Below are 27,944 nucleotides of genomic sequence, written 5' to 3'. Positions count from 1 at the left end.
TTTATGAAGTTTAAAATAAATGTTAAGCTTGGACTCAAAATTATTTGTACCGCTGGTAACGTTTTTTTGGGGGTCAGTTAAAAAGTTTGCTTTAATCTGAAATGACAGACTTATTCCTTAAATTATACAGAGGAAAGCATTGCTAAGATAATCTGGAAAAATTGTTGATGACAAATAACACCGGCGGGGAGGTTACGACTTAGGAATTTTAAAGAAAGTCAGTTTGGTGTTTCCTTTTTGTGACTCCGTCAGTGGTAAAGTTGCAGACTGGTGACTCCCATACATGATGTCGCAATGACAACAAAGATTCTAAATATTTGTCTGTCCTAATTGTCCCACTGGTTTTAGTTGTGGTTTAACTGGAAAAAAAAAACAGAGAATAACTCATATCATTGGTATGAATCATTATTTTCAAAATGAGCAGAATGAAAGCGTATCTGAAGGTGAGATATGAGGATGATTCACACGTATACATTTCCACATAGGTTTTCTTTTTCTTTTTTTGCAATATGGCCCAGAATTACCAAGTTTAAATCACAGGGGCCATCATATATACAATTTGCTTCAATTAAAAATGCATATTTGTTTTTTGTTTATTTCCCAATCAATAGTTTTCCTTATCCCCGCTCTTAGGGGTACAGCCAATTAGCTCCCTGTAAAATTAATGATACTCACGGATTGGCTGCTTTGGCGACACCAGCCAGTAGCGAATCACGTAGCATTACAGCCTCCTATGCTGAATAGTCCTTGTAATATTTTTGGTATGTTGTAAAAAATTAATAATAAACAAAATCCACAAATAGGCAAATTTTTCACAAATACTTTAGAGTTACTTACCTCATAAAAATGTGCAAATACTGAACCATGAATTGGTGGGTGGGGAATATCACTGTATATCCTGAATTTCTAAATGTAGAAGTAATTACCATTTGTGGATCATCTATTAGCTTAGACCATATGTATCAAAGCATCAATGTTTTCCTCTCTCTTACATGTAACGTCGCTACCTATAGTTACTGGATGGTAGCTTTGGAGCAGAACCTGGTTCTCTTCTTTTTCCGTCTTGTTCCAGTAACACATTTCTTGTCCAAGCGCAATGATTCCTCAACAGTTGACCTTGTTTGACCGGACAACTCCTGAGCTGCTGTGCTTCTTGGTTTATTCAGTCAATTACTGTCACTGTGGTTTTATATCTCACTAGATTACTGCAGCAGTTTCAGATAAATCTGAGTGAATTGGTCTCACATCCTGAAAAAGATTTTTAACTCTTAAAAAAAAAAAAAAAACGTTTTAGCGGGAACACCAACATGGAGAAACATTGTCTCACGGTAGGCTACCTCCCCGGCCCGCAGGACAATTTCCATGTCTCGACCGGTGCGCGGTAATAAAAAGGTTGGGGACCACTGCTTTATACCATATTACAATTTTTTCGCTCTCCACTTTTCTGTCGTCATCACATCCTCATATTCATGTCACATACCTCAGTTATTTTTAGTTGAAAAGTTGAAGATGCTGCGTCATCCAGCATGGCTAGATAAGGACTTTTTTAAGGTTACAGCTTATGGAGCTTGTCGAGTGTTTATATTTAAAAAAAAAAAACCCGCATAAATTGCCACAAAGGACCGTTTGTTTCCCTGATCTGGGATACCGCCGCCATCTTTAATTCTTGTTCCGTATAAGGAACGCCGCCTTCTGCTGGATGGAGGCCAAACTACAACACTAAGGAAAAGAGAACGTCATTAGTCAAAAGAATTTAATTAATTTTAACCTAATAAACCATTAATCGACAAAATGGATAAAATTTTAAAATAGACATATAGAAATCAAATCTCATTATAAATAAGATGGACCCAGTTCAAACATATGAGTTCCTCTAGAATGTTGCTGTCAAGCTGAAAATACAGAGCAGTTTGGTGCTGCTGGTGGTCCAAGTGTCAGTAGATCTTAATTCACTCAGAAGAAGCTGGGCAGGAAGTGAAACTTCTTTTCAAAAGCTGCTCTGATTGGTTGGGTTCGGGTCCAAGTTTCCTGTTTGTGGCGAAGCAGCCGAACATGCGCCACAAACCTGCAGCTCACGCTCCATCAGAACTCATGCTCTGTAATTACATCAGCAGCAACATCACCCAGTTCACCAAGCTGGGTGGTTTCTATGGAGACCACGGCTTGGCTTCCTGCAGGGGTGAAAGGATAGAATTTTAACAGGAAGTGATCGGAATGTGTGTCATATGTGTCATTTTCACTTCGTCACCTTTTAGTTTCGAAGTGACTGTGTTGTGCACGTCACGTACAGGTACATCTCAAATAGCGTGGATATGATGAAAAACATCATTTATGCGAAGTTATTCTAGAGATACTGTCACAAGTTAAAGTTATTTACCCGAGCCCCTGTTGCAGCAAATTGAAGCCAGCAGGATGCTGCACACGCAGTACGGGCAGATGACCAGCAGGTGGCACAGGAGGTGCACCAACGACACAGAAGGAGAAGGAGAACTTGCTGTATGATTAGCACCATCAGCTGAAGAAGTGGGAGCTGATGGTTGAGGGAGAGGAGGATCTGAATAGAGATAAAGGATACGTTTGGTCACTAAAGCCGTCACCACCTGCTGGTCAGAGAGAGGAATTGCTGCAAAGTTAGCAATGCAATCGGCTGTGTTTTCTTCGAAATTGTGCCAGTTGAGATAATAAACTCAACTTTTCCATAAATATGATAGTATCATTATAAATGCTTCTCCATCTGCATCTGGACTGATATTATTACACATTTCTGTAAATAGACAATTATCTGCATGTTCTATACAGTGAGACAATATTTATTGTGAATTGACGGTACATAAATGAAGTGAAATCAATCATCAGCCCATGTCTGGACACAGGAAGTGATGTCACTATCCTCACCTCTGACTCTCAGATAGCTAAGAGGTGATGATCCAGAAGTGTCAGTAGAACACCAGTAGGAACCTTCATCGGGCTGTTGGACTCTGTAGATAATGGCCTTCTGAGATTTGACTCCATCTTCAATAATATGGCTGTTTCTGTAGAAATAAGCTGCACGGGTGGAGCCATCTTTGTGACGACAATGCAGAGTGACGTTACTTCCTTTCACCACAGGAAGAGCAGGGATCTCCAGAATAAAAGCCCTGTCTGAACAGAGAGACACAAATGTTTATCCCATCAAAACATCATGATGATACAATGTCATGTTCAGAAAAGTTTGATGTGGTTCCAACAAGTTTTGATAACTCTCCTAAGCTGTGGTCTCCTCAGTCTGGTAAAAAAAAAAAAAAAAAAAAAAAGAAGAAGCCCTTTATTCTATGCTTTTCTATGTCTAGACCCTTGGTTATTGGGACACAATTGCTTGCCGGACTATGTTAAAATTTTAAACAATTTGATCTGATTTTACCCAATCGGTAACGTTTTGAGGTACATAATGTGCCAGCTTGAAGAAAGGTGCAGTAAACTGTGTGTGCTGTAAGCATTCATCATCCACTACAACAAAACAAATGCCCAGCCAAACAACATTTTTGCCAGCGATATCAATATCCAGCCGTGTCTATCCCCACAATTCTGCCAGACATTTTTATTAAGTTTGATTTAAAAAAAACTACTTTTTTATCTTTTTCTTACACGGGATTACAACCATATTGAGAAAGGTTTCGGATAAAATTTCCTGTCAGCCTTCCATCAAAAACCTGTCCTAGTTTTACTGGATACTAGTTGATCTTAAATGGGAAAGGTGTAAGAATTATCTCATAATATCCTAAACTGGTTCTGATATTTTTTGACAGACAAGGATTATTCTAACCCCTCTTAATTATAGTGATGAGCTAACAAAGATCATTTGTGAGGGACCCCAAGGCTCCACTCTCAGACACTTTTATTTGATTCCTAAGCAATCCCCCTCGCTCAGATTACTACATTTTCTACAACATATTTATGCCAAGAATGTGACCACTTGACCATACTTCACTAAGGTCTTTGAGTTAAGTGTTCAAAACAATGACTGAAGTCAATATTCTTGGTTCCAACTATACAAACACAGGAATCCAAACAAACTAGAGTCCATGAAGCTGAAGACCTCAGACCAAGCAAAATACCATACCTTCTTTCTGGTTAACAGTGATATTGATGTGGACACTCCTCTGTCCTGCACTGGTTTCACACCAGTAAACTCCAGTGTAAGAAGACAAAAGGTCGAGGACACAGGAGGAATCCTTAAACACCCCAAAGTCTGATCCAGATGCTCCACAGGTTTCAGTGAGTGTTCCTTTGGTCCTCTTAACTGTCCACCCATCAGCTGTCTGTCCATCCTCACAACTCAGAGACACTGACTGTCCACTGAAGAACTGCTGAAGATCTGGTCTGACGATCAGAGACACTGGAGGACAAATGGGAAGGTAAAAGAAATCCTTTTAGCATTTATTTCTTCAGTTAGCTTGAGGAATTTCAAGAATCTCAAGCCACATTTGTCACATAAGCCAGTAAGAGGATCCAACATCCTGTGGGAATGGGTCATATTTGTCTGGCAGATTATAGTTTGTTACTTGTGGAGTACCACAGGGTCCTGTATTGTAAACAATTCCATTGTTAAGCTGATGGTACTCAACCACTGTCACCACTGTCAGTAGCTGTCAACATTTTATGTGCACATTTTGAGGAATTGTGTTAGAAAACGTTGATGGAACAGAAAAATTCTAAGTAACTTTCTCAATTCTGGAAAAAGAAGTTTTATGCTCAACTGAAGTGCTTTCTGGCCTTTCTGAAAAGAGTTAATGCTCTAAAGGGGAGATAGAAAGTTTTTGCTAAGTAGGCTTTGACTGTCAAAACCTTTTCTGCTAATACGTTTCTACAGTGAGGTACATTTCTGTACCTCGCTATATACTTCCGCATATAGCAAGGTAAATGTTTGCTACGTCAAATTTTGACATAGCAAACATTTACCACACTACCTCCTCATTGGTATTACAATGTATTAGTAGACAAATTATCTAACCTTCAGAAACCGTTCCTCCTGCCAGCAGGACAGCTGAGACTCCTGGAACATAAAGGTTTGAAGATCCACAGTGAGCAGAAAAGGAAGTGGTGATTGGTTACATCCAGAGGAAGTTTTTTTTTTAACGCTTTATAAGGATTTAAATTAAATAAATTTATGCACCTGAACATTGGCAGAAAAACATAAACTGACAAAAAACAAATTCACAACGTCACACAAACAAATTCTAGAATGATAATAAAATAACTACTAGATAGGTAAAAAAGCTGGGGCAAAATTTATGTTATTTCACTTCCATCTTCATCACCATTCAGAACCCGTCTGATCAATTCTTCAGGGTGTTATTTCATCTGTATGCGCTCGCTGAACCTGCTGTGACCCTGGAAGGACAGACGGACAGTGAGGTGGATGTAGAAGTTCTGGTTATGGACTCACCGAGCAGCAGACACATTGATGGAAGCTTCATGATGTCTGGATGGAGACTGAAAAATCAGAGTGACTGACAGAAGGATGTCCTGCACCACTTCCTGTCATCAGAACAAAACACCATTGCCGAACAAACAGCTTCTGTCACATTTGTAGGAGAATCACAGGTTTCGCATCCTGTCTGATGTGACATTTATGCATCCTGCTACTGCAGCAGTTCTGATGTGTGATTCTGAGCTGACCTGATGAAGATGATTCTTTAGAATTGGGTTCTTAATACAAACTGGTCAGTTTTTGTCTACTTTCGCCCCCCAGTCCAACCAAAACAATGTGTGGTGAAATATGAAACGACACTGAAGAGCTTCAACCTTTTTAATGGCATCAATTCAAATGTATCAGATATTTTACTGGGAGAAAATACTTTATATAAAAAACACCACCACCAACAAAACATTTTCATAAAAAAAAAAAAAGAGTTCACGTACAGCCAAAGGGAAGCAAGGAGGAGGAAGAGTCATGAAGTGAAAGCTGCACATATGCTTGATTTGAAGGTGTTTAAAAAGCCAACTGGGTTCTGCTGAACTTGAATACCGGGACAAGTGGAGATGACCAGCACCACGGACATGTCCACATGTGGAGGTCTGTCCAACCATTTGATCCTCCTCTGCAGAAACATTACATAGGCGGAAGACTAGAGAAAGACAGTTTGATGGCTGGTTGACCTCACTGATAATCCAGTCAGTTCCTGAACTGGCTGCCTTCTGGAGAAATCTGGAGTCATCTTTGCCTCGTGTGATCTATTAAGCTGAGATCCACTTCTGTCGAAAGTCCTGCAGAAGACACAAGACAATTAATCAACACAAATTTACAGGACGTGGGAAAACTTTGTTACACAAGCCTGATCTAAGAAGAACAGATAATAGTGTACGGAAAAGAGGAAGACGATTGATTGCAGTAAAATCGTCCTCCAAGGCTGCTCTTCAGACTCTGTCTCAGGCTGCTCCTCTTAGGCATGTGGTCGGTTTGGTCGGAGTTCGTGTCAGACCAGAGCAGATGTTCTGTGGACCACACACAACTATTAAAAAAAATTCGGAACCATGTAAGCAAGTATTTAAGCGCCTACCAATATTTAAGATCCGTCAGTTGCTGTCACAAATGAGTGCAAAACTTTGTCAGTATGCTCCTGAAGTTGAACAAACACAATTTTGCAACTGCTGTGTTTCAATTAAATAAGAAACACAATTAAGTGTCATTAAAAAATGTGCTGCCCCATCATCCTACTACTTCCTTATAGTGTCTTCTTCGTGGTTTGCCCCAGTGGCAGCATCTAGTTGTTGATCATGTGATGCGAGAAAAGTGTTTCCATTGCAGTTTCGCAAAATATACTTGCAGTACTTTCTCTGCAATTTATACAGCACCAGTTAACAACAGATGTGTTCAGGAATTAATGCCTGTTCAGACTAGGAGCAGTTCAGAAATAGTCTTGGGGTTCTACTTGGTCAAGCAGAGGGTTGGATTGCCTCCATATCTTACAGACTACTGAATGGGTAGACTCTGACCTCTGTATCATCAGATAATTTATGATCTGCTCCATATGGTGTCAGGAGGAGTTTCCAAACCAGCGTAGAGTACAGGACATAGAAGTATTCACAAAGCTAACCTTCAACAAAGAGAGACACAACCTTCTGCTTCAGGTTGTGTCCACCCTTTTGGACGGTGCAGACATAGAGGCCACTGTCACAATGGTTGGGGCTGTACAAAGTCAGACTGAGATCTCCGGTTCTAAACGGGTTGTCTTCCATCTGTGTAAGACCTCTAACCATCTCAGGCAATTGCAGGGTGCTTGGATACAGGTGGACCACCTGGTCCGTGTCTATACGTCTCCACTCTACTGTTGCCGTTTGAGGAAGATGAACTTTGGTTTTACAGGGCAGGACAACAGCTTCTGCCCCCTCTGCAGTCTTCACCACTTGCAGCTTGTAGACTGAGGAGAGAGCAAGAGAGCATGATCAATCAACAGCTGAAGATCATGAGCTACAGTGATGGTGGAGAACATCTCATCCTGCTATAGTCAGTTAGAGTTTGTCTAAAGGTTTCAGTCTGAACATGAAGCAGGTACCATCTCAAGGTTACATACCTGGATCACGTTTTATCCTCTTGTATCTCTTATAGAAGACCAAACCAAAGACAGCAGTCAGGACGAAAAATAGAATCATCACCACTAACATAGGTATCAACCATGTCGGATGAGGATGTTCTGCAGGAACCACAAAGAAGACATCCAAGGTTCAATCAGGAATTGAGTGACTTCTATGTAACTATTAAGCAACACTACAGAATCCCACAGTGACTTGGATTGGCACCAACCCTTTACTTGGAGATGTACGTGGATACGGCTCAATTCCTGTCCAAACCTGCGGACAGTGCAGGTGTATGTCTCACTATCAGAGACAGTAGGGTTCTTCAGAGTCAGACTGAGGTCTCCGGTCAGCAGAGCATCCTTGCTCATCATCGTTCTATTGCTGTAACGCTGGTTCTGCTCAGACAGATCGTCGCCGCTCTGCTGATGGATGTGAACAGTAGAAAACCTAAGGTCCTCGCGGCTCCACACAACCGTGGACTCCATGGAAACAGACACGTTGACCTGGCAGGGCAGTTGGACCAACTCCATGCCATCGAACACCTCCACACCCAAAGCATGCTGGGAAACTGAGGGAAACACAGACTCAACTGTTTTTTTCTACTTTTTCAAACAGCCAAGACTGGATGTTAGCATGACGTAAGTGAGTAAGTAAATAAAGAAGTGAAGTTTATTTACAGTAATGAGCATCCATCCATCCATTTTCTTGTCCCTTATGGGGTCAGGAGGGGTGCTGGTGCCTACCTCCAGGGAACGTTTCAGGAGAGAGGCGGGGTCATCCTGGACAGGTCAGCAGTCTGTCGCAGGGCAATAGTGAGCATACTTCCGCCAATGGCTGCTAATAACTAATTTTTCATTTAGTAGTTTAGTGTTTTTGCTAACTTTTAGTTGACATTTAGCATACTTAGCTTCCCCTAGATTGACTGTTCTGGATAAATTCTAAAACGTTAATTTACTTATCTGTTTTCCAAATTTTCAGGAAGAAAAATTAAAAGTTCAATGTCAGCTTGATAACCAACATTTGCTCATGTTGAAGTGTCAACTTCAACATGATAATAGATTTTAATAACTTTAATACTTATTAATATGTATGTAATAAGTTTATAACCATTGGTACTTCTCCAACTGGAAGTTTATTTTCCTGCTCTTAATACAAAGTCTTTATGCAGGAGTTCTGTTTCCTCTCTTTACATCGCATTTTCTACATTTGTTGTTCACAACAAACAAACAAAGTAAAGTATAAGACCGAGGTGACATGGAACTGACAAAGCACAAGAGTCAAGCTTTCTGATCAGCTGGATCAGAAAGTTGGATGGGTATCTATTCATGCAAAAATTAATCAATTGTTACCCATTTCATGCTTGTGTTAGGTAGACCTCCAATCATGAAAGACATGTATCCTAAAGAACCATAATTGTGACTAAAATATAACCAGGCACTATTTGAAAACCTGCAAGATTCTGGCAGGATTTTGAACTCTTGAAACACACTGTGAATTGGATGAGTGTAAACTAACATTGACTGGTATTTCTGGCTTAAAATAATTTACACTGTCACAGCGTAACAGGTTACAGCTGTGGCTGTAAGAGAGCAAAGAGATATTGGACAACATGGTAGAGTGGTTGTGCCATCATGTTGCGTCATCAAGTGGTTAAAAGGAAACTTTTGGGGAAATTCCTAGAATACGAAGGGAGTTGCTATGGCAACAAGGGCAGGTTCGGCTGAGTTAGCTTTGTTCACATTATATAGCAGGGGTGGGCACTCCTGGTCCTGGAGGGCCGGTGTCCTGCAACTCTTAGAGTCTCCCTGGTCCAACACACTTGAATCCAACAGCTGAATCACCTCCCAAGTGCAGTCAGGTTCTCCAGAGTCCTGCTAATGACCTCATTATTTGACTCGGGTGTGTTGAAGTAGAGATACATCTAAAAGTTGCAGGAGAACCGGCCCTCGAGGACCAGGATTGCCCACCCCTGTTATATAGAGTCAATATAAACAGAATGTCAATATTCTAAAAACTGTCTATATGACTAAGTTTGCTGTAATGTTCCTACTATAAAGTTAAAAATTTAAGCGACACAGAGTGATTGGATACACTGTAGTAGTTAACAAGCTCAAACAGGTCAGACCAACAAAGAAAGGCTGGTTTGTTCCATTTCTCCTGGTTATGGAGGTAAATTAAAATTTTTCTCTTTGTTTCAGTATTTGTGGAGAACATAGCTGGATAACATCTAAGTCCAGTCCTGGTAAAACGTCTGAGACACCAGGAACATTCACCTCTCTAAAAGAGTTCACGTAACATTAAACAAGACAGCACAGAGAACACCGCACCCTTTAGTAAATAACTTTGAATAAAAAAGCTATAGACACAGCCTTAATTTAAACCTGTATGAATGCAATTTAGAAAACCAGGAATGACTATGGTGGCTTTATCATGCCACCATAAATGACTCTGAGGTTTTCAAGTGTGAGTGGTGTAATATGTGCTGTTTTCAAAGTGGAGACTGCTTTTACCACAACCGTAATAGTCCAGCCTCTGGAGTCCACAGTCCACTACTGATATATTGGATTCATACTGTACTCAGAGATCACTTACCAAGCAGGACCAGCAGCTGCTGTAGAAGCATCTCAGACCTTCTACTGCTGAAAGACCTGAAACCTTCTAAAAGGTACTCGAACTCCACAATCACAATCCGGCGGACGGTTTCAGATCAGAACTTGGGGTCTGTCGGAGGTTTTCTTTTTCACTTTCAGTTCCTAATTCAAAGATGAGTTCACATGTCTTTAGATTCCTGTATCTTGAAATTTCAGCTCCTTCTCTGTGTGGACGGGAATAATTACAAACATCAGGGTTTGTCTGGCCGAGCTCATAGAGACAGTTCCAGATTGAACCTGGAAGGAGTTTGGGACTAAAGCAGACAGAATGTCATGAGAGACAGACCTGAGAAGGACAGCTCTGACTTATAACTGTATTCTCTGCGGTCTACTGCCCCCTGGTGGGCATAAACTGCAATCATATTTGTCTTCATCAGATAAGCAGCGGCTGGACGGAGAAAGAAAATAATGATGCATAGGTAAAAGTATGCAAGAAGGAATGAGGGCTGCAGTTCTGAAAAGCAGCGGTACATGAAAGTAGATATAAATCCTAGAACAAGAAAGTTTATTGAAGAAAACTGTGTCAAGGTGAGGTTGAGAGGGGAAAAATAGGTGTTTCATAAAGATGACAGTGTTTTGTTTTGTCTTATTGCATTTTTTAAAAATTCATTGTTTATGAAAAGATAGCCGTGTATGCTTTTCATGTAATACTCATGGGTTTATTTACCAATATATTTATTGTACTTTGTATTGGAAACCTTCTTCCCCTCCAATAAAGAGATATATTGCAAATTTGTTAAGTGCAATTCAATAATAAAAAAGGACTGAAAAAAAAGTCTCCGTTATCTCTAGTTCACAATGGTTCCAATAAACCACGTGATCGTCTCTCGGCTAGATCAAAGTGCGTCGTAACGCTCTATAAAACTGCTCTGATATAAACCAATCAACAGCCTGGACGCATGTTACGCAGTCAGGAAGAAGCATGGCAAGGCGTTTCAGCTGTGAAATATTTACCCCTGAATTTCGACTGTCAGGTAGCATTTCCGAACGATTTCATTTAAATACTCTTAATATCTTCCGCCAGTTGTTATTATTTTCACCCTCAATATGCCTAACTGTAGTAGCAAGATATAAATATTTTTATGAAAACTGTTCTGATGTCACAACAGCAATAACCTTTTTAGAGTATCTGGAGGGAAACAACCTGATAGTCTAAACTCTGGGTGAAACAGCACCTTCTCAACCGGCTTCAACGAAAAAATGTTCCCCCTATTTTTCTATCAGCCAGACAAGGTTAAGGTAAGCTGGGCAAAAGAGAGACAAGACGGTTTAAATATTTTCTTTTAGTGAAGAAAATCAAAAGGTTTCGCAATTCCAAGCTGCCTATAAGAGGACTGCAATGAATATAAAGCTGTAGGACACTGTTAGACGATTGGCATCCAGATGAGTTCTACAGGTACAAATGAAACAGAAGAAAGAGGCATCTCTGCAGGGGGTACCAGGACTCTTGCACTAACTGTGTTATTTGCTGCCATTGGAGGAACTTTCCAGTATGGCTACAACATCTCCATCATTAATGCCCCGACCAGCTATATCCAGAACTTCATCAATGACACATACGTGGAACGCTGGGGAACAGGTTTGGATACTCCTCAAGTAATCCTAGTGTGGACCTTTATTGTCTCGGCGTTCTCCCTGGGGGGCTTGCTGGGGGCCCTGTTAGCAGGGCCTATGGCGGTTCGTTTTGGAAGGAAAGTGTCGCTGCTTTTGAACAATTCCTTCCTGCTGGTTGGTGCTGTGCTTGTGCTGACATGTAAGGTGGCAAAATCATTTGAGATGATCATCCTCGCTCGTTTCCTGGTTGGGATTAACTCCGGAGTCAGTATGAACATCCAGCCCATGTACTTTGGAGAAAGTGCTCCTAAACACCTCAGAGGCGCTGTGGCGTTTTCCTCGGCCGTTTTCACTGCGTTTGGAATCTTCTTTGGACAGGTTGTCGGACTCACTGAGCTGCTGGGTTCAGAGCCTCTGTGGCCCTACTTACTAGCTAGCAATGCTTTGCCGGCATTGATCCAGCTAGTGACCCTGCCCTGGTTTCCCGAAAGCCCCAGATACCTCCTCATTGACCGTGGAGACAGGGAAGCTTGTGTCCAGGCTCTTGGAAGATTACGTGGAGGAAAGGTTCCTCCTCTGGAGATGAAGGAGATGCTTCAAGAGCAGCAAATGTCTGCGGCCTTAAAGTCTGGTTCTTCTGTTCCTGCCAAGACTCCGTGGTCTCTGTTCAAAGATCCGGACCTACGACTTCAGCTCAGGACAGTCATCACTGCAAGCAGTGCTATGATGCTCTGTGGCAACGACTCCATCTACTTTTATGCATACTACATATTTCTGGAAGCAGGAATTCCATCAGAGAAAATTCAGTATATCACCATTGGAACAGGGGCATCTGAGTTTATTGCTTCCCTGCTGAGTAACGTCCTGATTGAACGGGTGGGCCGCAGGTACCTTCTCATCGGTGGGTACAGCCTCATGGTTTGTTGGACCATCGTCTTCACTATTGCTCTCACGCTTCAGAGTCAAGGTGTCACAGGAATGCCATACCTCAGCATGGCATGTGTGTTCGCCTACATCCTCAGCTTCGGCTTGGGACCTGCGGGGGTCACGGGCATATTACCGGCAGAGATCTTTGACCAGACAGCTCGGCCAGCGGCGTACATGGTCGCCGGCTCGTTTATGTGGATCAGCCTCTTCCTGGTCGGAATGTTGTTCCCTTTCATTGTGAACGGGTTAGGAAACTACTGCTTCCTACCTTTCCTGGTCGTGTGTCTGGTCTCGGCTGTTGTGCTCGGTCGAACCATGCCAGAGACTAAGGGGAAGACTCTGGCAGAGATTACAGCTGAGTTTGACAGAAGAAATGGAAGGGCCTTACATGTTGAAGAGCCTGAGCAGTACCAGCTGGGCAAAGCAAGCTCCTTACCAACAATGGAAGCTAATTCTGAATCTGATCATAAAACTGACTAACTTCTAGGAAAAGTGTAAACGGAACAGAGGTATTGAAATATTTTTATGCACTTTAAATATAATTTGGTTTACATGTCATACAGATGTTATGCATTTCTTGGTACCCCTTGTACACTAAATACTTTTACTAAAAGTGCTGGCAAATTGCCTCTATAATGGATAGATATATGGATATCAAATGATGATCCTGTTAGAAAATGTTGGGATTTACTCCTTATAATGCTGGAAACTAACAAAATCTTTTATTACTAGCGTACTGTAGCATGACATAAACCAGTGTAAACCCATTAACCTGCTCTTAACACGACCGAATGCTTTAAAGCAATATTGAGAAAGTGCCTTTTACTGATGCTCAACGTCCTTCAGGATCCAACATCACAGAGCCAGTCTAAGACTTAACAACTTACAACTTAACAAGCTTACTCTAACTCACCACCAAAATCCCTTTGAAGTTTGTAGCAAGTAGATATGTTGGCAGAGGAGAGGGTAATCATTTGAATTGCATGTGATAAAGGATTATCTACGGTGCATGGACACATCTGTACTCCCAGAGAGCCGTGCTTGTTTAGTGGGATAATCTTTCCTGGCTCTCCAGCCCATCCCGAGCAATGCCCTGTGCATGTTTCCCCATCTACCAAACCATGTACAACTATTTTTTGACATCTATTTATGCACCAGCTGGATTCCACCTTTAATTTAACTATATTAGTGGAAGTCTTCTATACATTATGCCCATAAGGACATATATTTGCAAATGAAGCATAAAAAGTTTAGAATTTTAGCTGCACTACTTAAAAATGTCCAGCAGATGTCAGCATTGTCCTCAAACTGCCTGTTTGCTGGAATATAATGCAAAAGTCACGAGATTGAATATTAACTTCCAGGCATAAATGACACGTTTTCTAGCCAACAGCTGGCACTTCCTCACCCCTGTGAGCCTCCTGTGAACCGTCGGTCCCAGATTCTCTGTGTTCCTTAATTACATTGAGATGCCAAACTGAATTAAACATGTGACATATTCATCTATTTATGCGTAAATCTAATGTTTTGCATGCTGCCGACTGTTTGCCTTGAATGAATGATTGAATGTACAAACACTGTAAGGCACTGTTATTCCAAAGAGTTGTCTGACAATCCTCAGTGCTGGTCTATAGATATATATATATATATATATATATATATATAAATCTCTTTGTAGTATTCTCAGGCTCTATTTATAGGCTATCGTTTCTGTTGGCCAATATTTATTAGACAATGTTTATCATACAGATGGTTGTCCTGCATGTTCAATGAATAAATAAGATGTGATGACTCATGCTTGTCTCCTGTCTGATGCGGTTTGACTGATTCCATCTGTCTGAGGTGGCTGCTTATTTAAAATTGTGTTTAAGCACACCACTCAACCTCCATTCAGTCCCCAGCACTTTAGCTCAATTTCTCCTGCCCACTTGTGTTAAATTGTCACTGTGGCACCGTTTATTAATGGAAGCTCTCCAGGAAGGTCACAAGAGCTCAGGTGAGATTTTTCAGTAGATCTCTCGATTTAGCACAAATAAGCAAAGTATGTTACAGAGAAAATAGATGTACTTTTAAGTGTAGCTCATGCGTTTTAATATAACGCTCCATTAATGATAAACCAGTCAGATGCAGTTTGCTTGCTGTAATATCAGTATCAACTTCAAGCCGATGAGATTCATAGTTAATCTCATCAGATTAACTATAAACACCTTATCTATTTTTTATATTTTTCTTACACTTAAGCCCCATTAGTATTAAGAATATTTTCCAACAAAGATTATTGAGGTGCCAGCTGCATCACTTCACATAAAAGGCAACACAAAAAAAATTGTGCTGCCTTTTATGTGAAGGCAACACAAATGCCTTCACAACACAAATATATACATATATTTGTATATGAGTGTTTCCATATTTAGTTGATTTTATGTAGATTTTTCCAGATCTTTGTGTTAATCACTCAAATGGAAGCTAAAAAATAATAATTTAGCAGGACTGTTTAACCAATTACAGTCTAATATATGAGCTTTTTTTGTGAAAGATAAAATGTTAAGAGGTAGGACAATGAAAACGTTTTAAACATTTTTTGCAAACAAAAATCTGAAAAGTGTGGCATGCATTTGTTTTCAGGGGTCCTTGAGTCATGAGTGTTTTTTGTCTCTTGCTCCTCGTTTGGAGCTTATGTAGACTAACATCTTTGCTTTCTTCCAGTACTTAGTTCACTCCAGTTACTTTCTGAATGACTTCTACATTAGTTTTACTGGATTTTAATGAGGGGTTAATCAAAGTAAAGAGGGGGAGACTATTAATGTATGTCATTAGTTTCAGATATTTAAGTGATTTTGCTAGGTATAAATCATTTAAGAACCTGGTAGTGAACATACAGCAGTATCATAAAAGTGAGTACACCCTTCACATTTTTGTAAATATTTTGTGACATATTTCCCTATGACAACACAGAAAATATAACATTTCAATTATAACACTTCAATATAATGTAAAAGTAGTAAGAAGTGTAAAGCTTGAATTACAGTATAGATTTGTTGTACCCTCAGAGTAGCTCAACACAGAGCTAATTTATGTCTCAACTACTGGCAACAAAAGTGAGTACACCCCTAAGTGAAAATGGCTAAGGCTACATTCACAGTCTTGTCCAATTCCAATTATTTTTGTTGAAGGGGTTGTTCATACTTCTAATTATATGCAACCGCGATCAGACTTCTGTGTGAACGGTTTACGACCCCAAAGCGTACGCAGGAGTGAAATGTGGACGTCCTTCAGCGGTGCCCAGTACAGAGGAGTCATTTTAAAGCTTTTCAACAATGAGAGCCGACAGCATCGTCACAACATCATAACAACATGAAGGAAGGAAATAGAAACTAAACGCATCTAATGGCGATGACCTTCGGTTTCGCATTGACTGAAACTTGAGGAGAGACGTCTGTTTGGATGCATAGTCAGAGCCAGGAGGGGTGGGGTTCTGACGTGACGAGCTCCACTGACACGACGAGCTCCACTGACAGTGTGATTTCATAATTATAATTTTCAGCCACTGTTTACGTCTGGAATCACCGATTCTGGCTTCTTCTATTGCAAAATTATTATTACTTGAGAGCTATTGCATACTTAGAAGATCTACAGAGCACTAGTACGTATAAAAGTGACACATCATAGTTGGGGTTGTGAAAAAGTCTAACATGGGTAGCATTTGCCTGCTTGTGAACATCGCCTTAAACGTACTGATTTAAAGCTGATTAACTAAATTTATACTCCACAGGAGTTCGATGTCAGACGGATAAAGCTTCCAAATTATATTCTCAGTTGAGAGACAGCGTATTGTTGTGTTGACGGGCATGAAAGCGGCCCTGTTTAAATGTTAATACAAATCAGTTCAACAAGAGGCACCTGTTCATTTCTCTTTCATTGTTGCTTGGAGAGCCTCTCCTTCTCGCCGCCCAATGAAGAATGGACAAGGCAGCTGAGGGTTTCATCTTTAACAGGACTTTTTGTTACTATGAAAACATACGAGGACGTTGCCGGGCACCAAAGCGACAAGGAAAATGAACCTTGATGTCGACAGAAAGAAAGAGCAATAAAAGGTGACCATCTTTTATGCCGGAGAAAGGCTTTGTTTGCTCCAACAAACAATGCCAGGATAGTTTTAATAAGAAGAGTTCCTTCAGAGATTTTGAGACCTCTGCGTGGAGACCTGTAGCAAATCAACTTGATGATGCCATTATAGACCAGACAGAAGGTTACAACGGCCCTTGGAAAGAGGCTCATCATCATCATCAGACAAGCTTGGACCACCGACATAAAGCCCACGGCATGGAGAAAATTGTGACATTATTACAATTTGACCTTTTCTCTCAGAGAAGGGATTGCAGAGAAATCTAGTTAAAAATGGTTGAAAGCACATTAGAACAATGTTGGACCTGTTCGTCGCATTCTGAATAACCTTCAATTCATTCGGTTTAATATGAATAGTGGATATGAGTACGATATTACCAAATTGTAACTTGTGCAGTTGGATTTAATGGTTTTGTAGAACTGAATTATGGATGGGGCAGCATGAATAGGAAACATATCCAAAAGCATAGAGCCTTTCCAAAAGGAAAATGACTCTTTTGAGAAGACTCATAACGATAAAAGTTCAGCACTCGGCGTAAACAACTCCATCCACGACTTCCCAGGAGAGCTATTGAAAGACTCCCACTTTGCTGGGGTGAATCCTCTGGAGGGTCCTCCTTCCTGCTGCCGTGATCACGCTGAGGTGGGGGTACCATCAGGAATGTGAGCTGAACAATCCTGTGTTTGTTGAGAGTGCTGGGTACCACAAAGGAGACGTTGAAGATGTTCATGGTACCTGGCATAAAAAGATTCCTTGGGTACTGTGCCGTCATAGTGACACACTGTGCTAGTCTACAGAGGAGAAGTGACCTCGGATCTTCTCGACATGTGATACTTTGGCTCTCATCCGCTCAATTCTGGCCATTCTGACTTTAACGCCTTACCCATTGCCCTCATTTGAGATCTGTACTGTAGGATGACTAATTATTGTAGGATGACCCTCTGAAAGCCTTCACCGAAAGTAGTCCAGTGATAGTCTTTTGGACAGGTCTGCTTTGTTTTAGCAGAGACTAGTAGGCATGGAGCAACATGACAGATATGTAATCAGAGTCCATAGTCCTGTGTGTTATTTCCTCTTGCTGGCATATTGATATGTTGATGAAAACTCAGCAGCATATTTGTCAGATTTACGTTGTTTCATTGAAGAAGGCACCAAGGAGTTTGTTTTAGAGCTGGTGGTGTTTTGAAGCTCATTTAGCACATTGTTAGCATTAGCATCCCATGGTACGTACAATGAATCTATATATGACTGAAATGTGACAAAAAATATTTGTCATAATAATTTATAATGCTACACTTAAATGTTTATTGAGGTTTGTAGTTGTTCCTCACTATTTTTCAGATAAATAAATAAGAGATGTGAGATGTTTAAAGCTAATTCTGTTTTAAATTCTCACACTTATGATGGACGTAAATTATCTGTACAAAATTGGGAAAATTCTAAATGCAGCCCACATTTTTCAGACTTTAGTTGGAACAATTCAAGATAGATTATTTTTCTTGGCCTACATTAATCTGTTGGTCTATCACATAAAATCCCCAGTAAAAGTTTGCAAGGGGTGTGAATACTTTCAGAAGGTAACAAACAATTCTATTCAGATTTAAGCTCCTTTTCCTGTACCTTGATCTTTGTGTCTAGCATTGTTACCTTTCTTGGAGCCATATTCAGATCAATGTATTGATCTTTAGTTTGGAAAAAAAGTGACATTTCAATAAAGTCATAAGCAACGTGAGAGAGAAAACAAATTAGGCATATTTGTAACGATCAACAGAGAGAAATACTCCGGTTGCTTTGACACCCAGAGGGAGGCCCAAGGGCATTTTAAGGGTTGTAAGTGATGAGATGCAGCCAGAGAGAAGACATTTACAGCAGACGTGGAGCTTGGAGAACTGCCTCCCTGCGGATTCCTCCGTGTCGGACGGAAAATCTCATTTCTGTCCATCATCATCCATCACTGGGAGAAGAAACCTTCTTTCAGGGAGGGGAGAACCCCCAGTGAGCATAATAAGGACCGAGCAAGCACTCCCAGCAGCACATTCCCATCCACTTTAAAGGCGTTTATGCACCAAACTATTATTTAGAATAAGTAGCAACAAGAGGCCCACCTTCTGATACGTCAAATCAACACATTTCGCAAAAATGTTCTTACAATACTAGATGAACAGGAGTCATGTCAAGCGATAAATGAGATAGATTCCATTCATGATTCTGCAAACAATTTCAGCAAGAATCACAACAAATAAACTCGACCCAAAGTTAGACCAGCAGGAACCTTCATTTAATTTGTCCGTGTGTGTGTGTGTGTGCAGAGAGGAGCGCGTGTGTGTGTGACATCAGTTTAATAGGCTCACTACTGCTAAGAAGATGTTTCAGTGAAGTAGACTGAAGTACTTTTGGCTCTGGCGTCAATGTGTGACGTGTCAATTTAGAAAGTCTGGAAAAAATGTTGATCTCCACTTTGCATTTGTGTTTTTTTATGTTGTATTCCAAATGTCTGTGGGTACAATTTGAGATTAAGAGTGTTTTCACAGCTGAAAGTCCAGCACACTATCAGGTAACCATAATCATTCGCATACTTGGGTCATACAACAGCATCTAGATCCAGATGGACGAGGTTAACCGAAGGCCTGATGTGAGTCAGGCACGACCTTAAGCATCGTGCTCATGATCAATATGGCTGAAATAAAAGAAGAGTTGTCTAAAATTTCTGTCAATAATGTAAAAGTCTAAAAGTCTAATTTACAGTTAGGTTCCCAGTGAAATCATCTTTTTATCAGATATTAGGCCTTCGCCATGGAAACTGAACAGCTGAGCTGCTTGAATGTGTTTGCTATAGCTACATCTGTCCTGTGCAGGGGGACAAACGGTGCTCACCTGCTGAGTCAACTGGAAGAGGTGGACTAACAGGAAATTAAACAAAATAAACACCCAATGGGTGGCTTGACTGAAATGGAGTCAGAGGATTTTCCCTCCTCTTAAATGGAGGGAAGAGCGTTTCCCAGCCGGATCCGATCCTGTCGGGACAGCTGAAAATTTAACTGACCATCACGACATAAAGACATTTATTTTTTGAGTTAATATATTCCACACCGCGTTTCTATCAGCCTTATGATTGGTAGGATCATGCTTTTCTCAATTTATTGTTAGGTTCACCTGAGTGAAACAACAATGGTTCAAAAGCCAAATTAAAAAATATTAAAGGATAATAAGTAAGCCTTTTCCTCATAATTAAGGTTTTATTCATCCTTACTAATAACAATGACCCCAATACAAATTCAAACACCAATAAAGAGAAAACATAATGTAAGGGTGTATTCCAAACTAACTAAGCTAAATACAGAAATTCTGAAAGTTACCTTTCTTGCTCGTAAAAGTTTTAATAAAATCCTGCCAATCAAATGTACCCGATTAACTGATCATTATCAAGTGTTTATTTTGCTGCTTTTAAACCAGATGTTTCAGAAATGTGCAACTCAGCAGCATTTAACTGTAATAAACAATTTGAAGGTTAATTATTTTACAATGAGAAAGAATATTCACAAGACTAAAGACATCTGCCAGACATTTCTGAAATGAAAATTACATTATATATAGATTACACTGTCATACTTAAAAAAAGAAACAAAACTAAAAAGCCCAGAGCTGTAGCTAAGACTCTAAATGCATTCTGACTAGTAAAGTTCATGACAGTGGGATTAGAAAAGCACAGCTTTTGAATGGATTGGACGGGAAAAAGCTTTTTCTCTCTAAAAATATTGTGGTTGAGCAGCCCAGGTTTGCAGCGTCGCCTATGAATCAAACAAAATTAGTTTTATCTTTCCTTCAGGAGCCCCACTCCTCTTTAGAAGAGTCATTCAGGGTAAGAAAATATTTCAGAGTACGTCTAAAATCACCAGGTTACCTCTTGGAATGAGCAAAACTGATGTGACAGATCTATCATCTTGCATCAAAAATATTTTCCAAGCTGTCAATTTCATAAAACAGCTCAATTCCATAAATGATTAACTAAGCCACCACACTAATTATTGTATGTGACAGGACTACAATACAGTTAAAGTGCTCTACATGTAATCATACAGCTTGGCCTTTCTGTTGACATATCTGACTCAGAGTTGCTGTGACTGAGTAACATTAGTTCTGGTTGGAAACATCATTTGACACCTTCAATCAAAAACAAAACATCTCCCCGGTGAACAGAGCTGATATCGACCGGCTTTCCACAATTGGAAGCCTCTTCAGTTCTGTATCACTGAAGCATCTTGTCTCATGGGGAGATGGCTTTTAATCGAATCACACAACATTCATTATTGCTTTCCTCAATTCCCTTTTTCCATCACTCTACATTTAGCTGTTAACCAAAGGTTTGTAGAGAGAAAACCCATCTAACTGCTGCCTTCTCTTCCTTATATTTCTGTGGTGTCCACTGTGGTGGAGTGTGCAGGGGCGGAACATGGCCAGCTGGGAAAGGAGGTTCATTTCTCAGCACACATCCCCTCTTGCCTACGGAGCAACACTCCCCAATCGGGTTTTGGGATGTGGGATGATGAAGAAGACTAAGGTCACTCCACAATCTCTTCAGATCTTCAATTTGATATTGACAGGGTGCGCTGTCATTGTGACGAAGCTCAACGTACCCTTAGACGTCCAATCATTGGAGGTTATGGCTATGCTTTCTGCCTTCTTCAGCATCTGAACAACTTCCTGTTCTAAGCTACTGCTTGTGTCTTGTTTTGGAACTCTGTCACACTCTGTCGCTCCAACTGGAAACTCAAAATGCTGCCAAACTAATAGCTGTAGGAGCATCTTCTGACTGCGTAGTGCCAGCTGTCACCTTGATGAGAAATATTGTAATGTTTTAATATTGTAAGATATTGTACAGCAAGATCTTGTTACCTGCCCCAAGAAAGCGATCACACATTGATCATTGGTCATCATAACTGATGGCATACTAGTCCTTACATAGCACACACTCAGGCATTCAGTACACATTTAGACACCGGGTTGAAAGTTTCTTCACCTACAATAGTAGGGCTTAAATTGTTTTACTCTACCCCAAAGGAGCTATTCTTAATTGCTGCCTTCAACAATTACGAAGCCTTGTTGGATGCAAGTGTGGAAGAAGTTTCCTTCAGTTCAGTGAGCAGACAAGATGAACGAAAGATGAGCCTAAAGGCAGCAAGTTCTGTAATTTCAAGAACAAGGCTTTACACTGAGAATGTCGTATAAACGTGACACCGTGGATGATGCAAAGAGAATCCAAAACTTACTGGTAAAATTGTAAGGTGGTAGCCCAAATTGATGTGTTAATTCAATGCTGAAGAGTTTGCAGATCGTATTGGCCTTCCCACCCTCGCCTTGCTTCACCCACTGACAGAAAAAGAAGCAGCGTGACCTTCTGCCATCCTTGGACCTAGAACCTTGCCATCTGGCAGCGCCTGCCTTGGCATACATTAGGCGGCATCTCCAGGAGAAACATGTCATTTTTCACCCTACGACACTATCTATCCTGCTTAAACAGAACCAGGGAAATGATGAAACCAGCCAGTCGGATCCTGAGAGAGCAGGTGGACGATGGATGGTAGAATGCGTAGAGGATGAAGGGAGAGAGGGGGTATCTGGGGGCACAACTAATGATTATGGAGAGCTGGGGGGGATGAGAAATAAGCCTGCCTCTGTTATGCATCCATGTAGAAACAGGAGAGAACCTGCTGCCGTCGAGGGGCAAACACACACTGAGGGGGTCCTGGCCATTTAATATAGGTTATTTAGATGACGAAACGGTTGCCGGTTTGTATGTACATCTGCAGAAGATTGTTTTTGCTGAATTCTGTTTCAAAGCCAACAACCAGCAGAGAGCCAGAAGGCCGAAAGGTCTCCCTTCAGAGTAACTTCATTACGGAATGCAAGCACTGTTAAAGTGGTGTGGCAACAGTAGACAGAGATACCTATTTAACAGCATGAGCCAGGCTCTGGCCTCTTATTTAAAGGAGCGGTGCAGTTAAAGCTAATAAGTATGAGGTGAAATTGGGCTGAAAACTCACTACTCCTTAACGGGCCAAGAATGGACCCTTCAGGAAGAGCTAATAATCCGGTAGACCGACGTGAGAGGGTGTGACGGAGGAGCCGTCACGAGCTGGGATTTAATAATAAGAGTCCGTATCAGCATGCGAGCGCGGCCGCGCGCGCACACGTACACAATCACTGACTTACTTTTTGTTGCAGCTTAAACTGACGCGGTTCATCGTGGGAGCACACGCGGTGTTCCTGCTTCACTCAACATTCATCCTAACCCGTTATTTTCAGCTTCAGACATTTTCCCGGTTCTATTTTCAAGTAGGGTTGTTTCCGGATTGTGGCGCGCCGGGAGGGAGTCGCATGATGACTTAGTGACGTCATCAGAACGTACTGAGTGTTTTCTATTTAATTGAGTATTGTATTTTTGTTTAATTTATGTATTTAATTATTGTTATTCTTATTTTATTTTGTATACATTAAGAGTTTATTTGAGTTAGAAGTAATTGCTTAGTTTTTTTGCTTATTTGGACTTTTTGTGGGCGGAGCCTGTGGCTTTAAAAGCCCCTTCTCTGCTCCACAGTCTGTGGTTAGACTCCTGAAGAAGTCACACTAAAGGTGAAGGACTCTTACAATGAAGGTATTGTGGTTTGTTTGATTTTTAACCTGCCTTGGATCTTCTTTGTATGTATTCCTCACCTGTCATCTTTCTAACCTGAAGACAAGTTTAATAAATTTCACTAAAGTGATCTCCGGCCTTGGCCAGTCATTTATGTTTGACAAAGTCTTAATAGAACCCGTCACGACCTGATACCAAACACCGGGGGATGAGTATTTATGACATCTTTGAGCAGGCTGTGTCCAAACCTCAACAAAACACACATTATTAACAGGTTATAGTCCCTCATTTAGAATGTACCGCAAGGTATTGCTGGTATTTTTGCATGGATATTGATTGAAACAATTACTAACATAGGAGAAGTAAAACCAAGCCTTTGACGTCTGCTGCTAGCTGGAGATTCTACTTGGACAGTGTTACACTAAATTGTGGTTTATAACCTTTACACCTTCAACAATCAAACCATTACATGGGAAGAGGGGAAAAAAAGTCACCACTTGTGAAACTCAAATGTCTCATTGGTTGTCTTTAGATTTCAATTTTATAGCTCATTAGGCCAAGTCAGGATTCAGAACCATTTTGAGTTCAACGTTTAATGTCTATGGGAAGGATCTTTAATAAGTTTTTCTCTCTCTCAAAATATTGGTCGTAGTGTATTTTCATAAAATCGTCTTCTTCATCTTTTCTGCCAGTTGGTCACGTGACTTGTGTGATGCGAAAGTAGAGTTTCCATTGTAGTTTTGCCAAATACAATAACCTCTCAAAAATATTTTTCAAAGTGTCTATCTGTTTTTTTTTATACAGCCTCATTACTTTTTGATATTTGTAGTCTTTTATTTTGAAGGCAGTTTTTTTTTATGTATTTTGTCCTGAAGGAAATGGAGATGAAGCTAACAGTTGGAAAACAAGTAAAACAAGTGTGTGATAAGGTGTGGATTTTAAGTACTATAAACACACATTGTTATTTTTCCTCTGGGACTTCGGTGCATTCCTACTGCACTTTGAAGTCAAATCTTTCCATAAAAAAGAACATCAATGCTCTATGAAGTCTGACATGCAGCTGGAAAACGTCAGAGTTTGCTGGGATATCTCGAGTTCCTTCCAATATGGCTGCCGCACACATAACACATTGCTAAAGTAAATTGTGAATGAAGCTGACAAAATCTTTACAAAGCATAAATATAAGTTGTTGTATCTGGTTGGAGATGCTCCATGACTAACGTTGACGGCACGAATAGGCCACAGTTACATTTGTTATCCTCTTATATCGGTCTGATGGGAAAGTTTACAGTGTAAAAACATTAACAATTGTTAGCAAATGTCAACAGCCCAGCAACACAGCGGCTCCCCTCGCTGCACACATTTTCTCTCTCGTGGCCTTTAGTTTTCCATCGCCTCTGATGCCGAGCGAGTGAATAAATATTAGACTGTGGTCTGCCTCATACATATATTAACATTTCATATCTATTCATGGAAACTCTCACTAAACCTGCTATATAGTCAGTATAAGTTTTTTCTAGCTTTGTTCTCTTTCTGTTGTTTTAGAGCTTAAACTTGCTTTGTGTTGTGTGGATGGAACTTCTTTTTAGGGGCTTGTGGAGAGAAATAATGTGAAAAAAGTGATATTTTTTTCAATATATATCACATTATTTCAAGCTAGAAGTTATGGGCGGAAAAACAATGTCTTAAGGAAAAATGGATCCATATCGTGGGCGATTCAGGGACTTGCTATAGAATTTGATCTTTTGTCGTTGCATACATTTGCTGTGTAATTAAACTCATCAGTCACGATCTTGCATCTTGTAAGAGATGATCAGACTGTGAGCGTCTTTCACCTTTATGGCCATCGTGTCACACAGCTTCTCATTTGAATTTCATTAGCCGGCTCTTGGGCTGGATGTTTTGCTAATAAGCAGCAGGGAAAGGGGCCTGCCAGCTGTCAACCAGCAAAATACAATCCAACACAAAATTCACATTTTTTAAAACAGATCTAATGATACCCGATTAAATTAAATTCAAAACATTATTTATTGATCCCACGGGGGAAATACATGTTTTGTCCACGTTTCTTGAGTTGTACATCCTGATTTACAACAGGAAGGATCTCCAGTAGCAGTCTGTGTCACAGGGATTCAGAAGAAGCCTCTCACTTAAGTCATTCTGTTGCTATTTAACAGCAAAATTTCTTTAGTACAAATTTGTTTGTACATCGAACAAAATTGTCCTTTTTCGATTTTGTTTCATGTACAAACTAGGATAAATTTCTATCTCCTTTAAGATGATTAACAGTGCAAAAACAATTTTTATTTAAATTCAGATGGTATGTAACACTCTCCAGATGCTTTTAAAGGTTCTAAAACATTAATTTACGTTAAAGGTATGTGAATAGTACTTATAATAACCCTACCTCGGTATCAGTTTGGAGATCTTCATAGCACAGAAAAACAGACTCACACTCTGTTCCATGTCTGCCATGACATTAAACAAAAGCATTTCTCCAACAGCCGGCGCCTTCGGTCGCCCGTCTTCTCTCCGCCATAATTGGGCTTCGTGATTGTTAGCTGTCTTAGACTTGAGTCATCACGAAGCTCTTTTTCTCCCCCCCTTTTTTTCTTTTTTAAATCACTCCATTTTGTGTGTGAAAGAATGCCAACCACTTTTCTTGTCACATAAATTGTTTTGTGCGCCTCTCGTAATGTGAAGAAATATTCAGTTTATTATTTTGCAAGAACATGATTGGAAAAAAAAAAAATCCAACAGCGCCTGCCTGGCGTTATTAGAGGTCTGTCGTCTCTGACAAAGGAGGCTGACAAAATTTTGATGCTTCATTTGTCTTTCTGATTTGGACTGCTGTCCTTAATGGCTGTCGAGGACGATCGTTTTCTTCCTGTTCCTTTTCACTAAAATAACTAAAAGCTGTTTGAATGTCTTACGGAAAGAAACAGCAGAACTTTGCATGGCTTTTCTAGGTGATTACATGTTGCACATGTGATTACACCAGAAAGACAGGAGAAAATAACTGCAGATTTGTAATTGTAACATGTGAAAAACATGTTTTACATCTGGGAACATTTTCAGATTGCAAATATTTTATGGTTGGAAGGGTTTGTTTTTTTCACATGTTAATACATTTTCCACATATGACACTGAAGACAAGTTTTTCTATCAGTTTGTATTGTGCAGTTTCACATGTATTGTGGACATTGTGTTGTACACATGTGGGAAAACAGTTCACGAGTAAAATTTTCCTACAGTTAAACATGTTATGACACGTGGAAAACATGTGAAACATGTGAGAAAAGGCTTTATGAGTGGGGATTTGTCATATGTTTCACATGTTACTCTAAAATGTAATTCCACATGTCAGCCAAGTGTTCACGTTATAAAACCCATGTACATGTGGAAAAACATTTCACACATTTAGACTTTTCTGATGTTTTTCACATGTTACAACGTGTGAAAGATGAGACATTTCCCATGTAGAAATTTTTCATGTGTTTCACATATTACTAGACAATGTAATTCCGCATGTCAACCGAGTGTTCACATGTTGCAGCAAATAAATTCTGCATGTGAAATGAGGATGTAAAAATATGTCACATTTTTCCAGTGTATTTCACATGTCAATAAACCTTCTACATGTGAAACGTGAGAATATATTCCACATGTGTAGGGATTTTCCAGGCGTTTCACAATGTAGTTCCACATGTGTCAGCGAAGTGTTCACATGTTACTACACCATGTATTTACCCAGTGTTTTGCATGTCACTAAACAACACAGAAAATGTTTTCTTCACACTATATTTATGCGTTTCACAGACCATAGAAATTATGGGGAAAACATTTCATGCGTTTAAGTTCATTCAGTGTTTCACATGTTATCATAAAATAAAAGCCATGTGTAAACACTTCAACACGTCGCTACACAACACAGCTTATGAAACACATGGGCAGTTGTTGTTGCTGTGCGACAACGCCGCCAACCACTGTGCAGCCTTAAAAATCTAATTTTTCATAAAACTTGCCATCGAAAATACCCTCATGTCTGAAAGTGTCATAAAAATACCAACTGCCCTCTTGTTTCTAGTGAATTTCTAACCCAAACATCAGGATGAGTCCGTTTTCTGCCCCTCACAGAAAGCACTGCTTCACACTGAGGATGTGACAAATACCCGGTTAAGTGTTGCACTGTGTAAAGTAACCCATCACCTCGTGCTGAACGACACGCAAGCCGATTAATAAAGGAGAAATATAACACCAACAATAGCAGAAGCCGATTTCCCATTCTAACCCTGAGAACCTGCAGCAGGTGAGGAAGGAATCCGAATCGATCCACGGCCGCTGGTCCATCTCGTGGTGAAGGCGGTGATGTGATTATTGAGCGGCTGAGAAAAGAATTTCAAAAATAAAATCACTCTGTGAGTGTTAAAGTCATACTACGTAAACCATCTGATTCTTTTCTCTGCAAAGTGCTACAAAAAAAAATGCTTCAAGTGGG

The 27,944-nt window shown here is 40.2% G+C and overlaps 3 protein-coding genes across 4 annotated transcripts; 1 reads left to right on the top strand and 2 right to left on the bottom strand.

Annotated features, from left to right (window-relative positions):
• Positions 1-484: 484 nt before the first annotated feature.
• Positions 485-6,100, bottom strand: LOC122823012. Its single transcript, XM_044102205.1, has 6 exons — positions 5,426-6,100; positions 4,991-5,032; positions 4,100-4,375; positions 2,896-3,141; positions 2,378-2,554; positions 485-2,171 (listed from the first exon to the last, which is right to left on the bottom strand). The coding sequence occupies exons 1-6, from the start codon at positions 5,454-5,456 to the stop codon at positions 2,083-2,085; spliced, it is 861 nt and encodes a 286-aa protein (XP_043958140.1). The 5' UTR covers positions 5,457-6,100; the 3' UTR covers positions 485-2,082.
• Positions 6,101-6,103: 3 nt separating this feature from the next.
• On the bottom strand, positions 6,104-10,493 carry LOC122823011. 2 transcript variants are annotated; one of them, XM_044102204.1, is made up of 5 exons: positions 10,150-10,493; positions 7,784-8,125; positions 7,554-7,673; positions 7,077-7,400; positions 6,104-6,474 (listed from the first exon to the last, which is right to left on the bottom strand). In XM_044102204.1, the coding sequence occupies exons 1-5, from the start codon at positions 10,178-10,180 to the stop codon at positions 6,320-6,322; spliced, it is 972 nt and encodes a 323-aa protein (XP_043958139.1). In that variant the 5' UTR covers positions 10,181-10,493; the 3' UTR covers positions 6,104-6,319. The 2 variants fall into 2 exon arrangements, 1 of the variants encoding a protein (XP_043958139.1); XR_006369268.1 differs by having other exon boundaries at positions 6,228-6,246; positions 6,345-7,400.
• A 795-nt stretch (positions 10,494-11,288) lies between these two features.
• On the top strand, positions 11,289-14,424 carry LOC122823010 (solute carrier family 2, facilitated glucose transporter member 11-like). The gene has a single exon (XM_044102203.1). The coding sequence runs from the start codon at positions 11,592-11,594 to the stop codon at positions 13,167-13,169; it is 1,578 nt and encodes a 525-aa protein (XP_043958138.1). The 5' UTR covers positions 11,289-11,591; the 3' UTR covers positions 13,170-14,424.
• Positions 14,425-27,944: the final 13,520 nt, after the last annotated feature.

This window comes from Gambusia affinis, linkage group LG20 (assembly GCF_019740435.1).
Source record: "Gambusia affinis linkage group LG20, SWU_Gaff_1.0, whole genome shotgun sequence".
NCBI lineage: Eukaryota > Metazoa > Chordata > Actinopteri > Cyprinodontiformes > Poeciliidae > Gambusia > Gambusia affinis.
Note: the sequence above shows the minus strand (reverse complement) of the source record. Positions and strands in the feature narration are given on the sequence as shown.

Bases quoted from the DNA above. Each gene is read 5' to 3' on its own strand.
- LOC122823011 (XM_044102204.1), bottom strand. From the start codon at position 10,180: ATGCTTCTACAGCAGCTGCTGGTCCTGCTTG. The intron at 7,674-7,783 runs GTTGGTGCCAAT...TGGTTCCTGCAG, and splicing joins CGTACATCTCCAAGTAAAGG to AACATCCTCATCCGACATGG. The intron at 6,475-7,076 runs GTTAGCTTTGTG...TGTGGTCCACAG, and splicing joins TGTGTCTCTCTTTGTTGAAG to AACATCTGCTCTGGTCTGAC.
- LOC122823010 (XM_044102203.1), top strand. From the start codon at position 11,592: ATGAGTTCTACAGGTACAAATGAAACAGAAGAAAGAGGCATCTCTGCA.
- LOC122823012 (XM_044102205.1), bottom strand. From the start codon at position 5,456: ATGAAGCTTCCATCAATGTGTCTGCTGCTCG. The intron at 4,376-4,990 runs GTTAGATAATTT...TTTGTCCTCCAG, and splicing joins AGGAGGAACGGTTTCTGAAG to TGTCTCTGATCGTCAGACCA. The intron at 3,142-4,099 runs GTATGGTATTTT...CTCTCTGTTCAG, and splicing joins CACTGTTAACCAGAAAGAAG to ACAGGGCTTTTATTCTGGAG.